The 19,604-nt window shown below is 23.2% G+C and overlaps 7 protein-coding genes across 7 annotated transcripts; 3 read left to right on the forward strand and 4 right to left on the reverse strand. All coding sequences in view use genetic code 6, as the record gives it.

Moving 5' to 3' along the window:
• Positions 1-121: 121 nt before the first annotated feature.
• On the reverse strand, positions 122-3,248 carry TTHERM_00784570 (carboxy-terminal domain transketolase; the record flags this gene model as incomplete). Its single annotated transcript, XM_001011515.3, has 9 exons — positions 122-346; positions 403-624; positions 690-857; positions 915-1,248; positions 1,318-1,816; positions 1,875-2,363; positions 2,435-2,580; positions 2,711-2,958; positions 3,159-3,248. 9 exons carry the CDS (start codon positions 3,246-3,248, stop codon positions 122-124), a joined length of 2,421 nt encoding a protein of 806 aa, XP_001011515.3.
• A 719-nt stretch (positions 3,249-3,967) lies between these two features.
• On the reverse strand, positions 3,968-6,272 carry TTHERM_000784559 (pyruvate dehydrogenase E1 beta subunit; the record flags this gene model as incomplete). The annotated part of the gene is made up of 8 exons (XM_012796530.1): positions 3,968-4,261; positions 4,368-4,459; positions 4,653-4,788; positions 4,893-4,962; positions 5,173-5,395; positions 5,627-5,728; positions 5,832-5,964; positions 6,243-6,272. The coding sequence occupies 8 exons, from the start codon at positions 6,270-6,272 to the stop codon at positions 3,968-3,970; spliced, it is 1,080 nt and encodes a 359-aa protein (XP_012651984.1).
• A 937-nt stretch (positions 6,273-7,209) lies between these two features.
• Positions 7,210-8,868, forward strand: TTHERM_00784560 (hypothetical protein; the record flags this gene model as incomplete). The annotated part of the gene is made up of 5 exons (XM_001011514.1): positions 7,210-7,596; positions 7,682-7,860; positions 7,964-8,494; positions 8,553-8,614; positions 8,666-8,868. 5 exons carry the CDS (start codon positions 7,210-7,212, stop codon positions 8,866-8,868), a joined length of 1,362 nt encoding a protein of 453 aa, XP_001011514.1.
• A 471-nt stretch (positions 8,869-9,339) lies between these two features.
• On the reverse strand, positions 9,340-10,185 carry TTHERM_000784549 (transmembrane protein, putative; the record flags this gene model as incomplete). The annotated part of the gene is made up of 1 exon (XM_012796531.1): positions 9,340-10,185. The coding sequence occupies one exon, from the start codon at positions 10,183-10,185 to the stop codon at positions 9,340-9,342; it is 846 nt and encodes a 281-aa protein (XP_012651985.1).
• A 1,100-nt stretch (positions 10,186-11,285) lies between these two features.
• On the forward strand, positions 11,286-11,957 carry TTHERM_00784550 (ribonuclease T2 family protein; the record flags this gene model as incomplete). Its single annotated transcript, XM_001011513.1, has 1 exon — positions 11,286-11,957. The coding sequence occupies one exon, from the start codon at positions 11,286-11,288 to the stop codon at positions 11,955-11,957; it is 672 nt and encodes a 223-aa protein (XP_001011513.1).
• Positions 11,958-12,673: 716 nt separating this feature from the next.
• Positions 12,674-15,631, reverse strand: TTHERM_00784540 (hypothetical protein; the record flags this gene model as incomplete). Its single annotated transcript, XM_001011512.3, has 4 exons — positions 12,674-13,698; positions 14,272-14,697; positions 14,946-15,308; positions 15,409-15,631. The coding sequence occupies 4 exons, from the start codon at positions 15,629-15,631 to the stop codon at positions 12,674-12,676; spliced, it is 2,037 nt and encodes a 678-aa protein (XP_001011512.1).
• A 1,262-nt stretch (positions 15,632-16,893) lies between these two features.
• On the forward strand, positions 16,894-18,292 carry TTHERM_00784530 (Rab-family small GTPase; the record flags this gene model as incomplete). The annotated part of the gene is made up of 7 exons (XM_001011511.4): positions 16,894-17,009; positions 17,213-17,333; positions 17,404-17,451; positions 17,514-17,566; positions 17,634-17,720; positions 17,887-17,981; positions 18,096-18,292. The coding sequence occupies exons 1-7, from the start codon at positions 16,972-16,974 to the stop codon at positions 18,290-18,292; spliced, it is 639 nt and encodes a 212-aa protein (XP_001011511.3). The 5' UTR covers positions 16,894-16,971.
• Positions 18,293-19,604: the final 1,312 nt, after the last annotated feature.

Below are 19,604 nucleotides of genomic sequence, written 5' to 3' on the forward strand. Positions count from 1 at the left end.
AAAAAATGGATAAATTGCTAGAATATTTAATATACAAATACATATTTTTTATTTTAATATTAATTAAAAGATTTAATAGAATTTATTTATGGCTTTATCAAATAAATATTTTTAAGTGTTTTCAGAAAGGAGCCTTAGGGAAAACTCTTTTATATAAATGCATGCAAATAGTATCGTGAGGCTTAACAAAACCACTGAATAAACATTTCATTAAACCGTGAGTACCAAGAGATTCGAGAATCTTACCTCTTAAACCCAACTTTGTTTTAAGTTCTACAGGTTAGAAATACTTAATATCTAAAGGATTAAAGAACATAAGTCTGCAAACAGCCTTTCTCTTATGAATCTATTTATTAAATCATTAAATTATTATTAAATTATATTAATTGTAATTTAAATTACCTTGAAAGGATAACCAGTTAAGATGATACGTTTAAGCACAACTTATAAGGGATCACTCTTCATGACTTAACCAGAGAGACAGAAATCAGCATTTAAGATATCTCCACCTTCGTTAAACATAATTATATTAGCAGGAGGATATATATTATAGTAATAGAAGGAAGCCATATAGAATTAGTTTAATTCTTTGACCTTTTTAACATACTTAGTCTTATCATTATTCTGTTTATAAAAATAAATATATGCTTTCATATAAATTTTTCATTAAAAATTTTAATTTATTTTACATTGTAAATTTTAGAGAATATTGAGTTGACAACAGCTCTTCTGAAACCCATATGAATAACATAGTTTTACTTGGATTCGACAGCTTTGTCTTCATATTCTATATTTCTTTTGACTCTTGCATGGAGAACAGTCATTTTTCTTTCATGCTTTAAAAGGGTAGACAAAATCTATTTATATATATTTTAATTCTTAGACTTTAATTGTAAACTTAAAAATATTTTTACCAAAGCCTTTTCTTTAGGATGAGCAGAGAGTTTATCAAGAGGGAAGCCCTTAACATAAATTTTAATATAAAAACCTGCATAGGCGAATGCTTATTCTTCTGCATGAAGGAAAGCAGTATTTTTTGTTCTAATGTAATTTTTAAAAACATAAACCTTTTCATAAGGATCGGGGAGATTTTCATATTTATCCCATTCTGAGGTCTTGAAACTCTTCATACCTTGATAATTTTCATATCTTTCTCTCAAATTAATAGTAGTTGCATATTCTACTTCATCTTCTAATTCTAATTCATCTTCTCCTCTTTCTTACAATTCTAAAATCTTTTGCTTTTTGCTTTTAATTTTTTCATAAAAAAAGTAAGTTAGAGAATGTGCAAAATTTATTATTTATTTTTTCATTTACTCTCCTTCGCATTTTTATTGATTTTCATCATCAGAATTGATAGTGATGTTGTCTTCTTCATCTTCTCCTTCAATTTCAATATCACCTTCTTCTTCAATGTTACCTTTATTTTTTTCTTCTTCTTCCTATTCTTCTACTTCTTCTTCTTCCTCTTCTTCATCTCCTTCTTCCTCGATATCTGAATTTTCGTTATCTATTTCTTCATTCTCATCTATTCCTTTTAAAATATTAGCAGTTGAAGAATGCTTCTTTGATTTCTTTTTGGTTAATCCACTATCCTTTGCAAAAGGATTGATTTAATCAGGATCAGTTGCTTCTTGAGTTAAAAGTATATCGCTATTGAAATTAATCATAGACATGTTGGTTTCATTCATGCCATTACCTTTCTTTTTTATTTTTTATTTAATTTTAATGGGATTCTTTAAAATTTCTATCTTTTATATTTCGTAATCGTCATAACCAGTAATGTGTATTAACTAATTAGCATTTATACAGTGGCCTATTTAAATATAATTTTAATTTAATATAGAAACTACATTTAAAATTGCTTAAATTACCTCTTAAAAATCCTGTAATTTCGACAACTCCATTAGTAGGATTAACAGTTACTTCATCAGCAAGCATGTAGCCTCTTTGTTCTTTCCAGTCATAGGGTAACAAAGTTCTAGCTTATAATTATCTCAATAAAGTAAAGATTGATTGTTCATTTTCTATTGAAACGAAGTGATCTTCAAATTCAGAAGCAAAATATCTTTAAAATAATTTCTTAACATCTTTTTGCTTGCCTTGGGGAATAGTATTAACGTCTTAAAGGACTGAAATAGTGGAAGGAAGACCTTAGAGTCTGAGAGCAGAAAGAATTTTATAACCCCATTCATCGAAAGCATTTGCGTTATTGTAAGGATCTAAGTTGAGCTTTTCTAAATTGGCATCTTTGCAAGAAAGAACAGGACATACAATATCAGCGATTTTGCAGAAGTCCATAATATTTTCGAAAACTCTATCTCCTTCAATGATAATGAAATTTTCTTTGATCAAACCAGGGACTTTTTAATGATAAAAATTTAAAACATCAAGTCACTCAAGTTTATATTTGATAAAAAAAATTTGATAATACAGTAAGTAGGGTGAGCGAAGAACTAGTAGTAAGGGAATTTGAATCTCATTTTTCCATCATCTTGATTGGAAGCAGTTGTTTTATCCATCATTTCAATGTCTTCATGCTTAGACATTTGACTGCTGATATATTATTCTATTTCTTATCTATTTTTAAAGCAAGTAATTGTTAATATTTTTCATTGATTTTCTACTTTGCTATTAGTGCTAAAAATAACGAGCCAAAGTATTGGTTTAAGTAGATTTAACTAAGTCTTTTTTTTTTAAAAAAAATTACCTGAGCTATTTAGTGTTAGCAGCATTATTGAGAGGTAAGAGATAAACTATTCTAGGAGCCTTGGATTACTTAGCCATTTCGATAAAAGCGGACTTAGTAGCACTATCCAAAACGCTATTTTAGTTAATCAACTTTTCAATTTAATCCTCTCTTTTGACTGATTTATTGAATTTCTACTATTCCAAATAGAGTTTACGAGCTGATTTATTCAATGAAGTATTCTTCTTTGTAATTTTTTTGGTCTTAGTCTATTTATATGTTGATAATAATTTTCATAAATCATAAATTCCAGTAAATTTAGAAAGCATAAAGCTCAGTATTCTAAAATTCTGTTTTTGTAGAATATTTATTTATTCACTCCATAGCAAGCAGTATTAATATGCTCAAAATATGGAATGAATTGTGTGTGTGTCTAAATAGAAAAAATATGAGGAAAACAATTTCGAACCTCTATTTTATGAGTTTTAGTAGCTGTTTTTGCTCCCTTGAATTTCTTATTCTTTTGCTTGAAATTTCCGGCTTTGTGTTATGAGCCCATTTTGTCTTGCCTATTTTACTGATTGTTAGATTTGATAGTAAATATCCTATTCGCTTTACAAAATTAATTAAATGATATTTTTTTAATAATATTGTTTTTAATTTCAAAGTCTTTTGCTGCCTTATTTGCTGCTTCTATTAATTAAATCTTCTATTTATCTTTTTTAATTAAATTGATAAAATTAGCCTTTAATTTTTCAAAGAAGAATTTGATATAAAATCAATTAACCATTTTTCACAAGAATATGTAGCTTTTTGATCAAAATTATCATTTTAATACATTTCAAATCAACTATTCATTCATTTTTCAATACTTTAATTTTTTTAATTGTTAGAGTTTATTTTTTTATTATTTTTTTAATTATTTATTAATTGTTGGTCAGATGATATTGATATTGATGAATTAATTAATTATAAAATATTTATTTCGATTTTTTTATCATTTACAAATTTCTTTAAAACAAACTTGGCTGATTCTGGTTAAAAAAAATTATTATGTGTGAATAAATGAATGAGTGGATAGGTAAAAAAACAATAATACATAAAAAATATATAAAAATTATTGTACTAGTAATAAATAGTTTTATTTGTGAAATTTTTAATATACAAAAATGAGAAAAATTTATTTGTAATTGTCCTCAAAAAATCTAAATCTATTTTTATTTATTTTTCTCATCATACAATTTTTGGTTGTTGGTGATGGGGGAAATCCATCTATTTTCATTTGTGACCCTTAAGAGTTTTTCTGACAGCGTTAGCAACGTGTTAAGCGTTGGGTAAAGACATAGCTTCAAGATTGGGAGCATAGGCAAGAGGGATATCCAAACCAGCAACACGTTCAACAGGAGCATCTAAGAAATCGAAAGCAGAACTTTCCATCATTAAAGCGCAGATTTCAGATCCGACACCACATTATGGCCATCCTTCTTCAACGGTTACTAATCTGTGGGTCTTTTTAACTGAATCAACAATAGCCTTTCTATCCAAGGGTCTGATGGTACGTAAGTTAATAACCTTTTAGAGTATTAAAATTAATATGGTTTTTATAATAGATTTATTAATTATTACATTAAAATCTTAATAAAATTATATATATTTAAATAAGGGAATAGCAAGTTACCTCACAAGAAATACCTTCCTTGGCAAGTAATTCAGCAGCTTCTAAGCAGTATTTAACAGGCTTGGAGAAGGAGACAATAGTGACGTCAGTACCTTTAATTAAATTAAAAAATTAATTGATTATGAAATTAATGTTTATTAGAAGATAATAAGCAAATGAAATATTTCGCATTATTTAATTATTAGGAAAAAAAATAAATAAATAAGTAAATAAATATTTAATTAAAGCATTGATACTAAGTCAACATTTTCCAATCATTTGTTAATATATCGTAATAAGTTTTACCTTCTCTCATGACTTTAGCTTTACCGATAGGAAGAACGAAATCTTTGTCCATGACAGCATCATCGACAGTGAATTAAACATTGTACATAATTTCATTTTCTAAGAAAACAACTGGGTTGGGGTCTCTGATGGCAGCCTATTTATTACATATAAATTTTATATATCATCCATTTACTTAGAATCGAAAAATTAATATCTATTAGAATTTTCTTATCTTAATAGTGAATTAAAACAAAGTACCTTGAGTAAACCTCTAGCATCTTCAACATCATAGGGAGAAATGGTAATGAGACCAGGGCAAGAAGAGTACCTATTTTATAAGGATCATTTTTAGATATTTAGCTAAAATAATAATAAAACAAGTCTAGAAATAATTTAATTTCATAAAAATAATATATTTTTATTGAAAGATACTCAGATTCTATCATGTAGAACCAGGGAGAAAGAAATAAAGACTTGCAGACAGACTTTTTTTTGGTTTTTTCGGAGCTAAGAAAAGAAATTCAAAATAAAATATTACCAAGCAGCAAAACATTGAGAGTGTTAAGCGGCGACTGCAGCAGCGGGACCATTCAAACCTCTGAAAACAATAGGGGTATCTAAGTCACCGTTACTCATGTATCTGATCTTAGCAGCTCCATTGATAATTTAATCGATAGCTTGCATTGCGAAATTCATAGTCATAAATTCAACAACTGGTCTTAAACCATACATGGCAGCACCAACAGCAATACCGGCAAAACCTTTAATCGATAACAATGAATAAATTAATTTTCTTCTATATCTATATGATATTAGTTCTAGCTATTAACATTTTTTATGCGTATTTATTTTGAGTGATTTAAATAATTTTAAACTGAATGAATCTTCACATTCATTCAAAATCAAATTTAAACCATTTTTTAGTAATTGAAAAAGCTAGTAAACTTTGGTAAATTAAATTATATTTATATTCTATTGCTGTAATTAAATACCCATTTCAGAAATAGGAGTATCGACGATTCTGTTGGGTCCGTGCTTTTGGACTAATCCCTTAGTAACCTTGTAGGCACCTTGATAGTTGGCAACTTCTTCACCTAAATTTCAAATATAAAAATATTCATTTAATGTTAAATTTAAATAGATGTCGATAATTAAATGCTATATGGCCTAAATTATTTAATGATATCAAAATATTACCAATGATGAAAACCTTTTCATCTCTGGCAACTTCTTCGTCCAAAGCAGCGTTGATGGCTTCTCTAACAGTTAAAGTTCTGGAAAAGTGGAACTTGTTGGAAAAAGCAAGGGTTTTGTTCAAAGGGCTAAGATTCTGTTTTTATAAATTAATTGGGTTACACATAAAATATAAAACAATTTTAAAATTCAACTTAATGGCTCAGCAACTGCATTTTATTTATTTTACTATTTTTATAAACCTAAAGGGATTCGACATAATTAAATGATAACTCTGATTATAAAATTTATGTATAAATTAAATTTATTTTGATCTAGCTATTATTTAAAAAATGCAATTGAGTTCATGAATAATGATTCCATGTTGCTGCCATTAAGTTTGGAAAAATAAACTAGTTGCATCGAAGCAATTACTTTGACGAAGGCTAAGATATTTTTGTTCATTTGATTTTAGTTCTGAGATTAATTTATTTCGTTTTTTATTTATATTTTGTTTTAATTTTTTATGAAATTGATATTTTCTTTTTATTAGACAGTCTATATTGATTGCAGTCTTACATTGGTATATTAAAATAAATATGCAAATATTTGACAATCAATACTTCTATTCTCTACTTATTCATACTAAAATAGAACTTTATATTATATTATTTATTGCTTTTTTTTTTTCTTGTTTAATTACTTGTTTGCTTTCTTGATACTTACAATTCATACTTTGATCTATCTATCTATATATCCATTTATATTAATATATATTTATGACAAATAAAATGAAGAAAAAAGATACTTCAAATATGTATTAATTAAATATATATCTTTTATTCTTTTCGCTTTATGCTCTTTCTTTTTCTTTAGCCTACTTTATTATTTTTGATTAAGGCCCATCACTATTTAAACTATTAAAGTGAGTCATAATTCTAATAATTAAGTATTTTTAAGACCAACATATAAATTTCAAGAAATTCTAGAGAAATTTTCTAAACCTTTTTAAATACTTACTTGCTCACACTTTTTGTTTAAATGGAATAATTATGTTGTCATTTTTATATATTTATTTTTTTAATTTCTTTATTTAATTAATAATTTTAGAAAAATCTATTCTTATTGTATGCTCTTTTATTAAAAATTTAAGAATATTTCTTAATTAGTAGGTGAAATCAATCAACCAACAATTTTAGTCAGCTAAAATATTTAAAAATTAAGAATTTTATTTAAATTTGTGTCATTTTATAATTTGATTAAGTAGATTGTTGTTTTTGCTGCTATTAATTAAATTTCTACATTCTTTAATACAAATCAGTAAAAATTTATTTGTTAAATTACAAATAAGATTGTTTTTAAAACAATTATTTAATTAAATTTTTTGCATTATCAATTACAAATGTCTACTCAATTTTCTTAACCCTTAAATTAAAAAAGACTGATTTAAGAGTTTCTCTTGAAAGGTAGAAGCAGAGATAACGATCTTAAAATGAGTAATAAAAATGAAATTTAGATAGATACCAATAAATCTTAAATATATTTTCCACAGATTGAACCTAATTAATGTCAACCAAAATAAATAAATCACTCTTCATCTTAAAACCTAAGCAACATAAATATCGACATCTAAAATAAACTAAATAACTATTTCGTCGCTGGAGATCTTTAAAATGAACAAAGCAGGAGATTTATCAAATTGAAGAATAACAAAAGTGAATCTTCCCAATACAATAATTCGTTTAGCCCATTTCTGAAAGAGAGAGATTCCCTAGGAAATCTTTTGAAAGTAAAATGATTTATTCTAAAATAAGAAAACAATTTTTAAAATACAAAAATAAATTCCAAACATCTTATGATTTTGACTAAAAAAGGATCAATAACTTGGTACAAAAAAAAGTGAAAGATATATTCAGTATAAGTTAAAGCAGTATCAGAGTGGTATGCAACTATCGAAAGGAAGGATTCCAAATAAAAATTAAATATTGCCTTATTCTGGTTATTTAAATGAAAGTAGTGTAACAGAGCTTGAATCGTTAAATGCACATAATAGGTAATATAATTATTTTAAATTTTGTATGAGTAAAATACACCATTTGTTGTTAAGAATAACATTTATTTATTTCAAAAAAAAATATATTTTTTTTTATTTATAGAAAGTACAGCGAATAAAATAGTGAGTCTTTCAAAGACAAATATACTTAGTTTGTTGTTAGATTGAACATTTTAGATAATCCCTCTCAAACAATTTCAGATGTGCTAAAAACTGAAGATACTAACCACAACGCTGATAGATCACTTAATTAAGATTGTTCATCAATCTAGTTTTAGAATTTTACTTTAATGAATCGTCTAAAGCAGTATACTATAAAATAAAAAACTCCTTAAAATAAGGACATGTTTACAGTAAATACAAGCTTATTAAATTAAAATAGCTCCTTGAATAAATTAGATAACTAAAGTAAAAAATATCATTTGAATATTAAGAAAATTCATTAAATACAACAATCTAATCCACCTGTTGGAAGCTATAATCCTAACTATTCTCTGATTTAAAAAAATCAATTATCGCATCGTATATAACCTATATTTCCGACCAGTAGAAGTTAATAAAAGTAACTTGAATATGAATAATAGTACTAACAAAAAAGTCCTTCACAAAAATAAGATCAAAAAAAGAAACAGATGTAAAATAAATCAAAATAAATGATTCTCAATTAATGTTAATTATTTATTTTTTTAAAGAAATTCAGACAATGAAGAAAATTATGAAAAGCTATTCAACAAAATGATGAGAGAAATAAAAAGTATTAATAAAGTATTAGCTTTATTTTATATATTTATTTTTTTTCAAATAGAATAAGTTGATTTAGAGCAGTAATAAAATTAAGGAAATTTATTACATCCTGATGGAGATAAGGAATTAAAAAAGGTAATGTCATCTGAAGAAATGGAAAACTTCTCAAATCAATATAAAAAGTAAATGGGAGATATGAAAAATATATTTAATAGAATAAGATCTTCTCTTAATTAAAACAAATTAAATAATCTTGCTTCTTGATTTTTATAAAACTTAAATGAAATTTTTAATTATTTATGTTATCTGTTTTTTTTTGTTAATTTCAAGGAAGGTTTTGGATATAAAAATTTAATACAAATTAATTTATACTTTATTAACTAAAATATTATTTTTAAAACACATTTTTTATTCTTTTGATAGTTTATTATTTATTTTCACCATATTTTATTTTGATTGATTATTTATTTTTAAATTTCATAAGATAAAATTTATACAAAAATCTATTTTTTCTCTTTTTTCCAATTTTTTTAACTTGAAACTAAATATTTAATTTTAATAAAATAATTTCATTATAAACTGGTTTATTTATATTAATCAGAATGTATCTAGCATCTTAACAATGTGTTTATCACTTTTTTAATTATATTGATTATAAATAAATATGATAATTGTTTATTATAAAGTCAAAATAAATATTATACGGATAACGAATATTCAATAAATTTATAAATATCAAAGTTAATTAATTTATAAACTCTTCTACTCTTAGAAGCATACAAAATAGAAGTTGTATATTATATAAAACATTTGAATCATAATAAGATAATATTAATATTTTAAGTGAATTTTATAATACTATGTTATTTATTTACAAATGTAATGAAAAATGTTTTTATCTATTTAACATTTAAAAAAAAATAAATAAAAAAAATTCATTTTTTATAGCTAATCAAATAAGTTTTACTACTCAGTTTATTTTAATTTAATCATTTTCTAATTTACGAAAATTTTAACATATTTTTTTTCAATTTAATTAAATTCTTTATTGTAAATATTAAACCTCTTCTATTACCATGCATCATCCTTTATTTGATATGTAAAATTTAAGAAAATGGAGTCCCCCAAATTATTTTTTTAAATTTGGTTTGGTTAAGTTACTAGAATTTAAAATCTCTCTGAATACTTTATTTAAATATTAATTAAGCACATCCTATAGTGCAAAGTAGTGTAAATCATAAGATTATTACTAATAATTGTAAGCAAAATAAGATAACGAGCTGGAAAAGATGCTCTTTTTACTTTTAAAATAAAAGGAGGGGGATTTACAAAAATAATATGTACGTTAAGCTTGTTTAACTTTAAAATGTTCAGCTTACTAGAAATTAAGTAGAACAACCAATCTATAACTTGTATTTTAAAATAAAATGCTATATTTAAAAACTAGTTAATAACGTAAGTAAACAACATTACATTTTATTTAGCTTGTGGCTCAAAATTATATTTGTTGATATTATCATGTTTAATAAGTAAATTTGTTAAATTAATCTATGTACTTTTTTAATTAGTTTATAAATTCATAGTTTGAAGCAAAAGTTAGTATGAATCAAAAGTAAATTTAATTAAATTAATCAAATATGTTTAACTCCCAATCAATTATTAAGTTTTAATTTCAAAAACTAAAAAAAATTGTATTCTAAAAATATTTAGCAAGAATAATTACGATAAAAAATAAAAGTTTAAATTTTAATGTAAATTATTTGGTTATCTTATTTATTGTTGAGTCCTTTTATTAAAGCATTTTGGCATGCTAAACAGTTGTTTAAATTAATCAAATCTGTTTGTTTTTGTTTTTGTGGTTGTAAAATTTTAATTAATAATCAGCTAGCTAAATAGAAATCATCCTTAAAATTGTATTATATCAGTTTATAGATTTGGTAATAATTAATTATATAAAATTGAATGAAATACTTTAAATTCTAGTATTTTATTAGTTATTAATTAAGTTAATCTTATGGCTTAAATGAATTTTATACAAAAATAGATTTATTTCTCTTATGTAAACAAAACTAGATTTATATAATATATTAATTATTTAAAATTCTATGCTGCCATATTCAATAGTATGTATGGAATATAATTCATTTTATTTTAGAATTATTTTAATTTTTTTTATAGATTCGTTTAAATTTCTTGTTTAAATTTTTCAAATATTTTAAAAATCAAGCAAAATATTGAAATTTAAAGATGCAAAAAGATATCTTTTGATAAGGTATTTTACATTCATAGATATATCTAGCTGATCATTTTTAATCATTGTGAATTATGAATTTGTTTTACTATGCATGTATATATGGAAAATATTTGTTAAATATACTTTCATCTAAGAAAATACGTAATCAATCAGTTAGGTATCAAATTTATCTTTAATTTGATTGTAATATTGACTTAAATTTTCAAATTTTTTACACATTTTATTAACTAAGAGTCCCCCTTTTTAAATATCTTTATGATTCTATGCATATCCAATATGAATTCTGAGACTTAATAAAGCCATATATGTATCAATTATATGTGAAAAACCATACTTTAAAAACACTCCTTTCTTTGTTTGAAAATTTTATAATAACAAACTAAATAAAAATAAACTCAAAAAAAAAAAATAAATAAATAAATAAAAAATGGCTTCTTACAAATAATCAGTTTTACTTTTTGCTTTATTACTTTCCTACACTTCTGCTTATACCTATTTGGTCTTTGAGATGGAATGGCCTGGAACTATCTGCTAATAAAAAAGTTGCAGTGCTTAATATCTTGGAAATTTCGATGACTAAAACTTCAATATTCACGGTCTTTGGCCTTCAGGATCTAGAAGCAATCCTTGCAGCTATCCAAGCAACTGCTCAAACGATGATTTGGACTACTCCTAAATCAATTAATCTGATATTGACTACATTAATGCTTACTGGGTTGGCTTATATAATGACTCTGATTCCTTTAGAACTCATGAATGGTAAAAGCACGGTACATGCTTTAATGGTAGTGAAACCTAATTTTTCTCAACTGTCACTTCTCTTCACAAGTAATACAATCCTATTAAGGCATTAGCTAATCACAATATTGTCCCTAGTGATAACTAAACTTACACCTTAACTCAAATACAAAGTGCCATAGAAAATGACTTCTAGGGTCCAGCTCTTCTTAAGTGTGTTTACGTTTAAGGTACTCAAATGCTCTCTGTCATTGATTTGTTCATTTCTTCAGATTTGAAAAGTCTTTTAAAATGCCCTTGCAACAAGAATCTCAACAGTCTTTGCAACAATAGAGACCCTATAGTTATCCCAACATTTTGAAAAAATTATATTTTAATAATAATTTGTAATTTTATAAATTAAAATATTATTGTAACTTTAAATTAATTTTTTGGCCACTTTCAAATAAAACATCAATTTTTAGTGTAAAAAAATATCTAATTTTAAAAATAAAACAATAAATAACTTTTATTTTATTAAAAGTTTGAAATTCTAAGTTAAAATAATAATAATAATAATGTAACTTTTTAATGAGCTTTTTTGAGTTCACTTAAAAAATAAAGTATATATTTTTTAATAAAAACACTTAAAAAATAAAGTAGATATTTTTTAATAAAAATCAAAGTAATTTTTCAACATTTAAATTAATTTGTTTGAGCACTTTTAAAAAAATACTAAATTTATAGTATAAAGTGATAGCAAATTTAAAATTAATTAAACAAATTTTAATTAACACTTTTAAATTTTTGCTAAAATATAATAGGATTTTGATTATCAGCTTGTTGTTTTTTTATAGATTTTAATCTATTCAAATATAACTAACTTGAATAAAGTATATGACTTAATTATGTGTAATATCTAAGGAAGATAGAATAAATTAAGGATAAATATCTCACAACTAGTGTATGTATTAGTTAGTAATGGGTTGAGTTTTGTGGTTTAATTTGATATAAATATTTTCAATTTTAAGTTTTAATACAATTAAAATAAGAAAATGATAAAGACAGTAAAATAAAGAATATAATGGCACATAAAAATCATTTAATGTGTTGTTGTTTATATTTAATAAATCTTTTAAGGTTAACTAATGTTTCTTTAATGAAATCATAATCACTTTTATTTAAATTCTATTTGAATTCATTGATTTTAGATTAGAATATGTCTTTACCAGCAATAAGTATTTATAACATATTGTGTTATACAAAAACATTATCGTAGTCTTCTTCAGAATAGACATCAAATAAAGTATTTAAAGCCTAGGAAGCTATCATAGGATCTTCTGAATTCAATAAATCTTTTAAAACTAGACATGAATTGCTGTTTTCTTCTTATGAAATTTTAAACTTAGGGTGGAAACGGTAAGCAATAAGGTCAAGGTAAACTAAGGTCAATTCTTAACATTCAACACTAAATACATCTTTAGAAATAGATAAAATTTCAGAGCAATTTATTTAAGCAGAGAGATCTTGATTTTATTTAATAATTTAGAAGAAGAGTTTTAAGTTTACAACAATAATTTAATTTAAATGAGTAGTGTTTTAAAGGGTGGTTAACTTGCGTTTTAAATCTTCCCAAACCTAAGGAAGTACGATGGTATTCCATTCATTATTAAGATAGGTGTTGTAATTGTAAATCCAATTAGTAAGAATACTCAAACTAAAGTTAATTATAGTATTAATTTAAGCAAGTATGCTTTATCCAGATTGTCCATATTGATCAAAGAAATTAATTACATCTTTGCTTACAATTAAACTTTTTTCGACAACCATTTCAAGGAAAATAGGTTTCAATAACTAGCTGATCATAAATGACTTCACTTGATTCTCAACAAATTTGCCGTTTTCCTTAATTTAGACAGTGTTTGCATTACTTATTTTTTGCTCTTCTACTTCATCATCGCAATCGCTATTCATTTCTTCATCTTCAAATACATCTTCTTCACTTTCCTTTTCAAACAAATTTACTAACACTCCCATTACTATTTCAATAGCTTCAGCAGTACTAAACCAAATTCTAATAGCTTCTTTGCTCTTTTGATCTTCTAATTCTTTATCATGAACTTCTATTATTTTAAGATAATTAAATAAATTAATATTATTTCAAGGTTTTTATGAAAAAATATTTTCAGATTTAATTTTTAGCCTTAAATTAAATTTAGAAAAAATCAATAATAAATTTTTTATCACAAAATAATTTAACGTTAAGTTGAATAGTATTTTTTAAAAATTCTATTTGATTCTATTTTATTTATTAATTTGTTGTTTGTTTTTAGACTTGACTCAATTTTATTTATTTATTAATTAATTACTTTTAGACTTGAAGTATTATTTTTTGCATAAGAATAATTTGCTTAACATTATTGAGAAACAATTTATCTAGAAAAGAAAAATTAGGTTTAGAAAGAATAATTTATATCTAATATTTTTATTTATTTTTTGTCAATATTAGCTTTAGAAAAAAATAATTAATACTTATTATTGGTGAAATAATTAATATTTGCTTATTAAATTTTTATTATTTTTATGCTTTTTACTATGAATTTATACTAGCTTATGATAATTTTTCTAAATTTAATTTTAGATAAAGATTAATTTGATTTGATAGATTGATTGTTTATTTATAAAGATTTTATTACCTTCTTGTTCGTTTTCATTTTCATCTAAATTTTCATCATTTTTTATTTGTGAAAGTAATCCAGAAATATTGTTGGACATTATGGATTAGAGGTTTGAAACTTCTTAGAATATTTTAATACTCATAGTTTGTACAATGTAGTCGCACATAGTTGTCAATACTACTTGGAACTCTTCATTAAGTCTATCGTCGCATGTAGTGAGTACATTATAAAGGATGCTTACTACTTATGATTTGAATTTTAAGTCATTCAAATTGTTGCTTCTTAGTATCTTGGCAAAAACTTCCATTAACTCGTGATTTTCGATAACTAAAATGCAAATCTAGCCAGAGACTTCAGTAAGAACTTGGATATAGCTCAATATTGTAGCCAAAAGATCAAAGTCTTAAATCTAGCTGATAATTTCTAGAGCAGTTCTGATGAAAACTAAGTTGTTAATAATAAAATAGTAATTAGATATCGCTTGAAATTAAAAAGGTTAATTTGATGCTTATATAAAAATTAGTGGGCACACACATTTTTCAAAGAATCAGGTTAATAATTTTGATTATTGCTCAATCTTATTAAAAAGCTAAATTTAGATAGATTAAATGCTTAACAAGGGGGACAGATTAGTGTATTGAGAATTAGATAGCTTTAAACTTTATTAAATGTTTGATAGTTGATGCTGTTACCTTATGAAAGTGGAGATTCTGTAACTAACTTGAGGTATCTTTCTTAAACATTTTCTATCAAACAAGTTAAGAGTTCGTAAATAGTTTGTAGAATTTTCAAACTCTAAAGTTTATCATCGTTTGAGATAGTTTACAAAGATAAGTGATTCTTTACAGTGATAATCAGTTTTTCTAATTTAACTAGCAAGCTTTTTTCTAACAAGAAAGAAGAAATGTTGAGTTACTAACCCATAGATTCCTTAGTGTAATACTCTAATCCCAATAAATTAGTGATTGCATTCAAATCGTGGATTACTGTGAAAGGTGATTTGTCATCTAAAATAGTTATGAGCTAAAGTAATATTGGCTATTCGATGCAGATATCTATAAAATAATAACAAAATGAGTTAAAATAACTAAAATATGAAAAAGCAAGCATGTAGCTTTTGTAATATATTTCAAAGAGATCTTAAAATTTAATTACTGATTATGTCTTAAGGACTGCCGTGACTGATGTTTGCCAATGTAATTAAAGCTAAATCTTTAGTTTTAGATTATTGACTCTACAATCTCTACAATAAATTCAACTAGCTTTCTTCTTCGACATCTTCTTCGTCCTAATCTTCTGTGTTTTGATTTTTGTTTTAGAAAACATTTTAGATCTTCTAAAACTTGCCCTATTTCCATTTTTTTCTGATAGACTTCATTTTATAAATTATTAGCTTAAAATAGTATTATTTATTTAGTTATTTATATCTATCTATCTTTTGATTTGATTTATTAAATATTTAACGAAATTTTATATATTTATTTGATTATTTACTATACTTTGCGCTCTCCTTTTACTTACAACTAAATTTTTTGGCTAATTTAATTAAAGAGTTAATCAATTCAAGCATAAATAAATGCTTCTATGATATTAGCCTCCTTTCTAAATTAAATTATTAAATTTTAATAACTTTAAATAAATTGATACACTTTTTATCCTCACATTAAATTAATATTTTAGCTTTACCTTTGCATAACCTTAAAGCTCGCATTTATCTATTAATTATTCCTACTTAAATATTTTAAAATTCTTTCTCTCTTTTGATAAAATATTTTTTTTATTTTAAACAATCAAAGCAGCAATATAATTTTAAAAAAAATAATTTTATTTAATCCGAATAATTCTTTAATTTTTTAATATTATTTTAATTTCACAAATATAAATTATTTATTTTATTTCTTCTTCTAAAAACATTAATTTAATTAAACTATAAAAAATTGTATTTCGGAATTTTTTTAAATAATTTTTAGGTTATTTCTTTTAACTTTATTATTTTTAGATAAAATAAATTTAAATTTTCTAAAGCAAAAATTAAAAAATAATTTAATTAAAAATTAATAATTAATTTTATCTTTTTAGAATATACATTTTTATTTTAACTTTTTAGAATATACAATTTTATTTTAAAAGGAAGGGTTGAATGAAAATGATAAAAAAAAGCAAATTTAAAAAAATCTTTAATCGGAGACGATTGGGTTAAAGATGGACAGAAAATAAATAATTACTTAAATTAAGATGAAATAGAATGTGTTAGGATTTAATGATTTTAAAATTGCCTTAAATTAAATGCCAGCTAAATTTTGTATTTAAAATTCAATTATTCAATTGCATATATTATATTATATAAAATGCAAAAAATTATAATTTCTTCAAACAATGTGAAGGAAATTCAATGAGTGAGTATAGTGATGTGACTGTATTGATTGATTGATGATGCTATTTATTTTTCATTCAAAAAGTAAAGAAAATTTGTAATCAAGTAAAATAGAATCAATCAATTATCAAAACTCTTTTACATTTTATATGAAATTTATATTGTATTTTTTTGCTTGTTTGTTGTTTGTTTTTTTATATGTATATGAATAAATTTTTGTTCGTTCAATAGCAAAATTGCTTGATGGAAATATTGATAATTTATATAAAACAAACAAACAAATAAATAAATAAATTATTTAGATCTTAAAAACTTTAAAGACTTATTAAAAAAAAGTAAAGTAAATGAATAACACACCATATTAGGAACAAAGTTAAGAATAGTAAATAGAAAATTATTTTCTAATTTAGCCTATGCGCATTAGCATTAATTTCATGCGATTAAATTTATTGCAAAAAAGCGGCTCTATTTATTTTTGTTTTAGGAATTTTATGATGAGCAGATAGATTAAATTAGATTTAATATAAATAAAAACTAGTAGCCTCTTTCTTATAATTTACTTATTTTTTATGATCTAAATATTAGCGACCATCTTTTCAAACTTGTTTTGATTGGAAATTCAGGTGTTGGTAAATCATGTATGCTCATGAGATATGCCGAAAATACTTTTACATAAAACTTTTATAATACAATCGGTGTCGATTTCGTAATACTACTTCAAAATCATATATAAAATAACCTTTGATTAATTATTAAAAATATGAACGTACATGCAGAAAATTAAAACCATCAATCTCCAAGGCAAATAAATCAAATTGTAAATTGTAATAAATACTTGCATTTTAAGTAAATAAGTAAAGTTATCATCCTTTTATATATTAATTAGTGGGATACTGCTGGTCAAGATAGATTCAAAACTATTACAACTAATTATTACAGGTATTTTTTATTGAAGTGCAGCTTTTTTATAATAAAATCGATGAATCTCTTAAATTATTAAAATTAGAGGTGCTCATGGTATCGTTGTTGTTTATGATGTCACTGATAAACTCTCATTTGAAAATGTTAAAACCTGGATGTCAGAAATTGAAAAGTAAAAATTTTATTAATTTATTATTAAAATTAATTTTTTAACTCGTACACAACTAGCTGGAAATCAATCAATTAATAAAACAAACAAACACAAATTTTTAGCGACTAAAAAATAAGATTTTAATTAAAACATTAAACTTAAACAATTTAAATTAAATAAAAAATAGATATGCCCAAGAAAATGTTTGTAAATTACTTATTGGTAATAAGAGCGATCTCTCTGATAAAAGAGTTGTATCTACTGAAGAAGGTTAATAGTTGGGTAAATAATTTTTAATTCAATAAGTTTAATTTTTTACAATTATAAAATAGAAAATAATTCCATTAATCGAATAAATTTTCTTTAATTTATATTTATTTTACAATTCTAAAATAGCTTCTTCATTGAAAATCAAGTTCATTGAAACATCTGCCAAAAACTCTAACAATATAGATTCTGCTTTTGAAAGCATGGCCTAAGATGTACTCATAAGAATTAGTGATATTAAAACCTAATAAGATAATGAAAGAAGACGTCTTAAACCCGGTTAAAATGTAAGTGAATAAAAGAGTAGCAGTGAAGGATGCTGTTGATATTCTAATGTTTTAAGAACAGGGGCTTTATTCATTTAACATTGAATACCCCTTTATGATTGCTCAATAAGAGACAAATGTACCCTGATATTATAAAATTCCATTCTTTCTTATAAATAAATATTATTTTTGCTCTGTCAGTTAGGATTAAAGAAATATTTTATTGAATTTGTTATTGAATTATAAATTTAAAATATTCAGTTTCAAATATATTTTGTAAAAAATTATTTATGTTTCCTTTTAATTTTAAAAATAAAAAATAGTAATATTTTCTTTCAAAAGTTAAAACAGTATCTAAAATTTAAATAATTTTTATTTTAATCAAAAAAACAATTTATTTAATTTACAAAATTTTTTCTTAAAGTCATCATTTACCTGATAAAAATTAACTTACAATTAATGAACTTATTTTTTTAACTAAAAATAAAAATTTTTTTAATTTTATAAAGTGAATATTAATAAGATTATTTGTATTTTTATTTAATTTGAAATAGATCTTTTTTAAATAATTTAAAATATTATTGTCTTAATTTAAAAATTAATTAAAATAATTTAATTGTTATTTTTAATTATTTTTATAATCAGCAAATAAATGATTGATTTATATTTAAAATCATTATTAACCAACTAATTTCCTTTGCATTTAAAATTTAATAAAATTAGTTAAATTTAATGTTATCAAATAATTAAATCGTAAATTTATCATGAAATCTTTGATTTTAAAATTAAACTGTCTTTTTATTCAACCATAAATTAATTAATTTCAATCTTACAGAAGAATTAAAAATATTTTTATTGGTAAGAATACTTATTGGAGGTAAATAATAATTTGAAAATTATAGAATATATCTACTTTTTTAAAATGAAATGATTGAAAAAAAAAGATTATTTTTTTAAGATAATTAATTATGTTTTAAATCAAACTTTTAACAAATTCACAACAATATTTAATCATTTTCTAAAACAACTTTTAAATTTAAAAAGTAATAGTAAAAGTTCAACAATTTTAATTTTTAATAATAATAGTTTTAAAACTTTCTAAACAAACAAACAAACTAACTAACTAATTAACTAACTAACTAACTAACTAACTAACTAACTAACTAACTAATTTATAAGTTATTTATTATGAAAAAAAATTTAATTTATCTTTTGATTCAAAAATATTTATTTGTATTATTAATTTCTAAATAATAATAATGTAGAAAAATATCAGGGTTGCTATTTGTGTTAATTACTAGATTCATTTTTTAGTTAAATTTAGAATTATTTATCCATGTAAAAGCTAACTACTGTAATTAGATATTAAGGA

Source organism: Tetrahymena thermophila, assembly GCF_000189635.1.
Source record: "Tetrahymena thermophila SB210 genomic scaffold scf_8254719, whole genome shotgun sequence".
NCBI classification, from domain to species: domain Eukaryota; phylum Ciliophora; class Oligohymenophorea; order Hymenostomatida; family Tetrahymenidae; genus Tetrahymena; species Tetrahymena thermophila.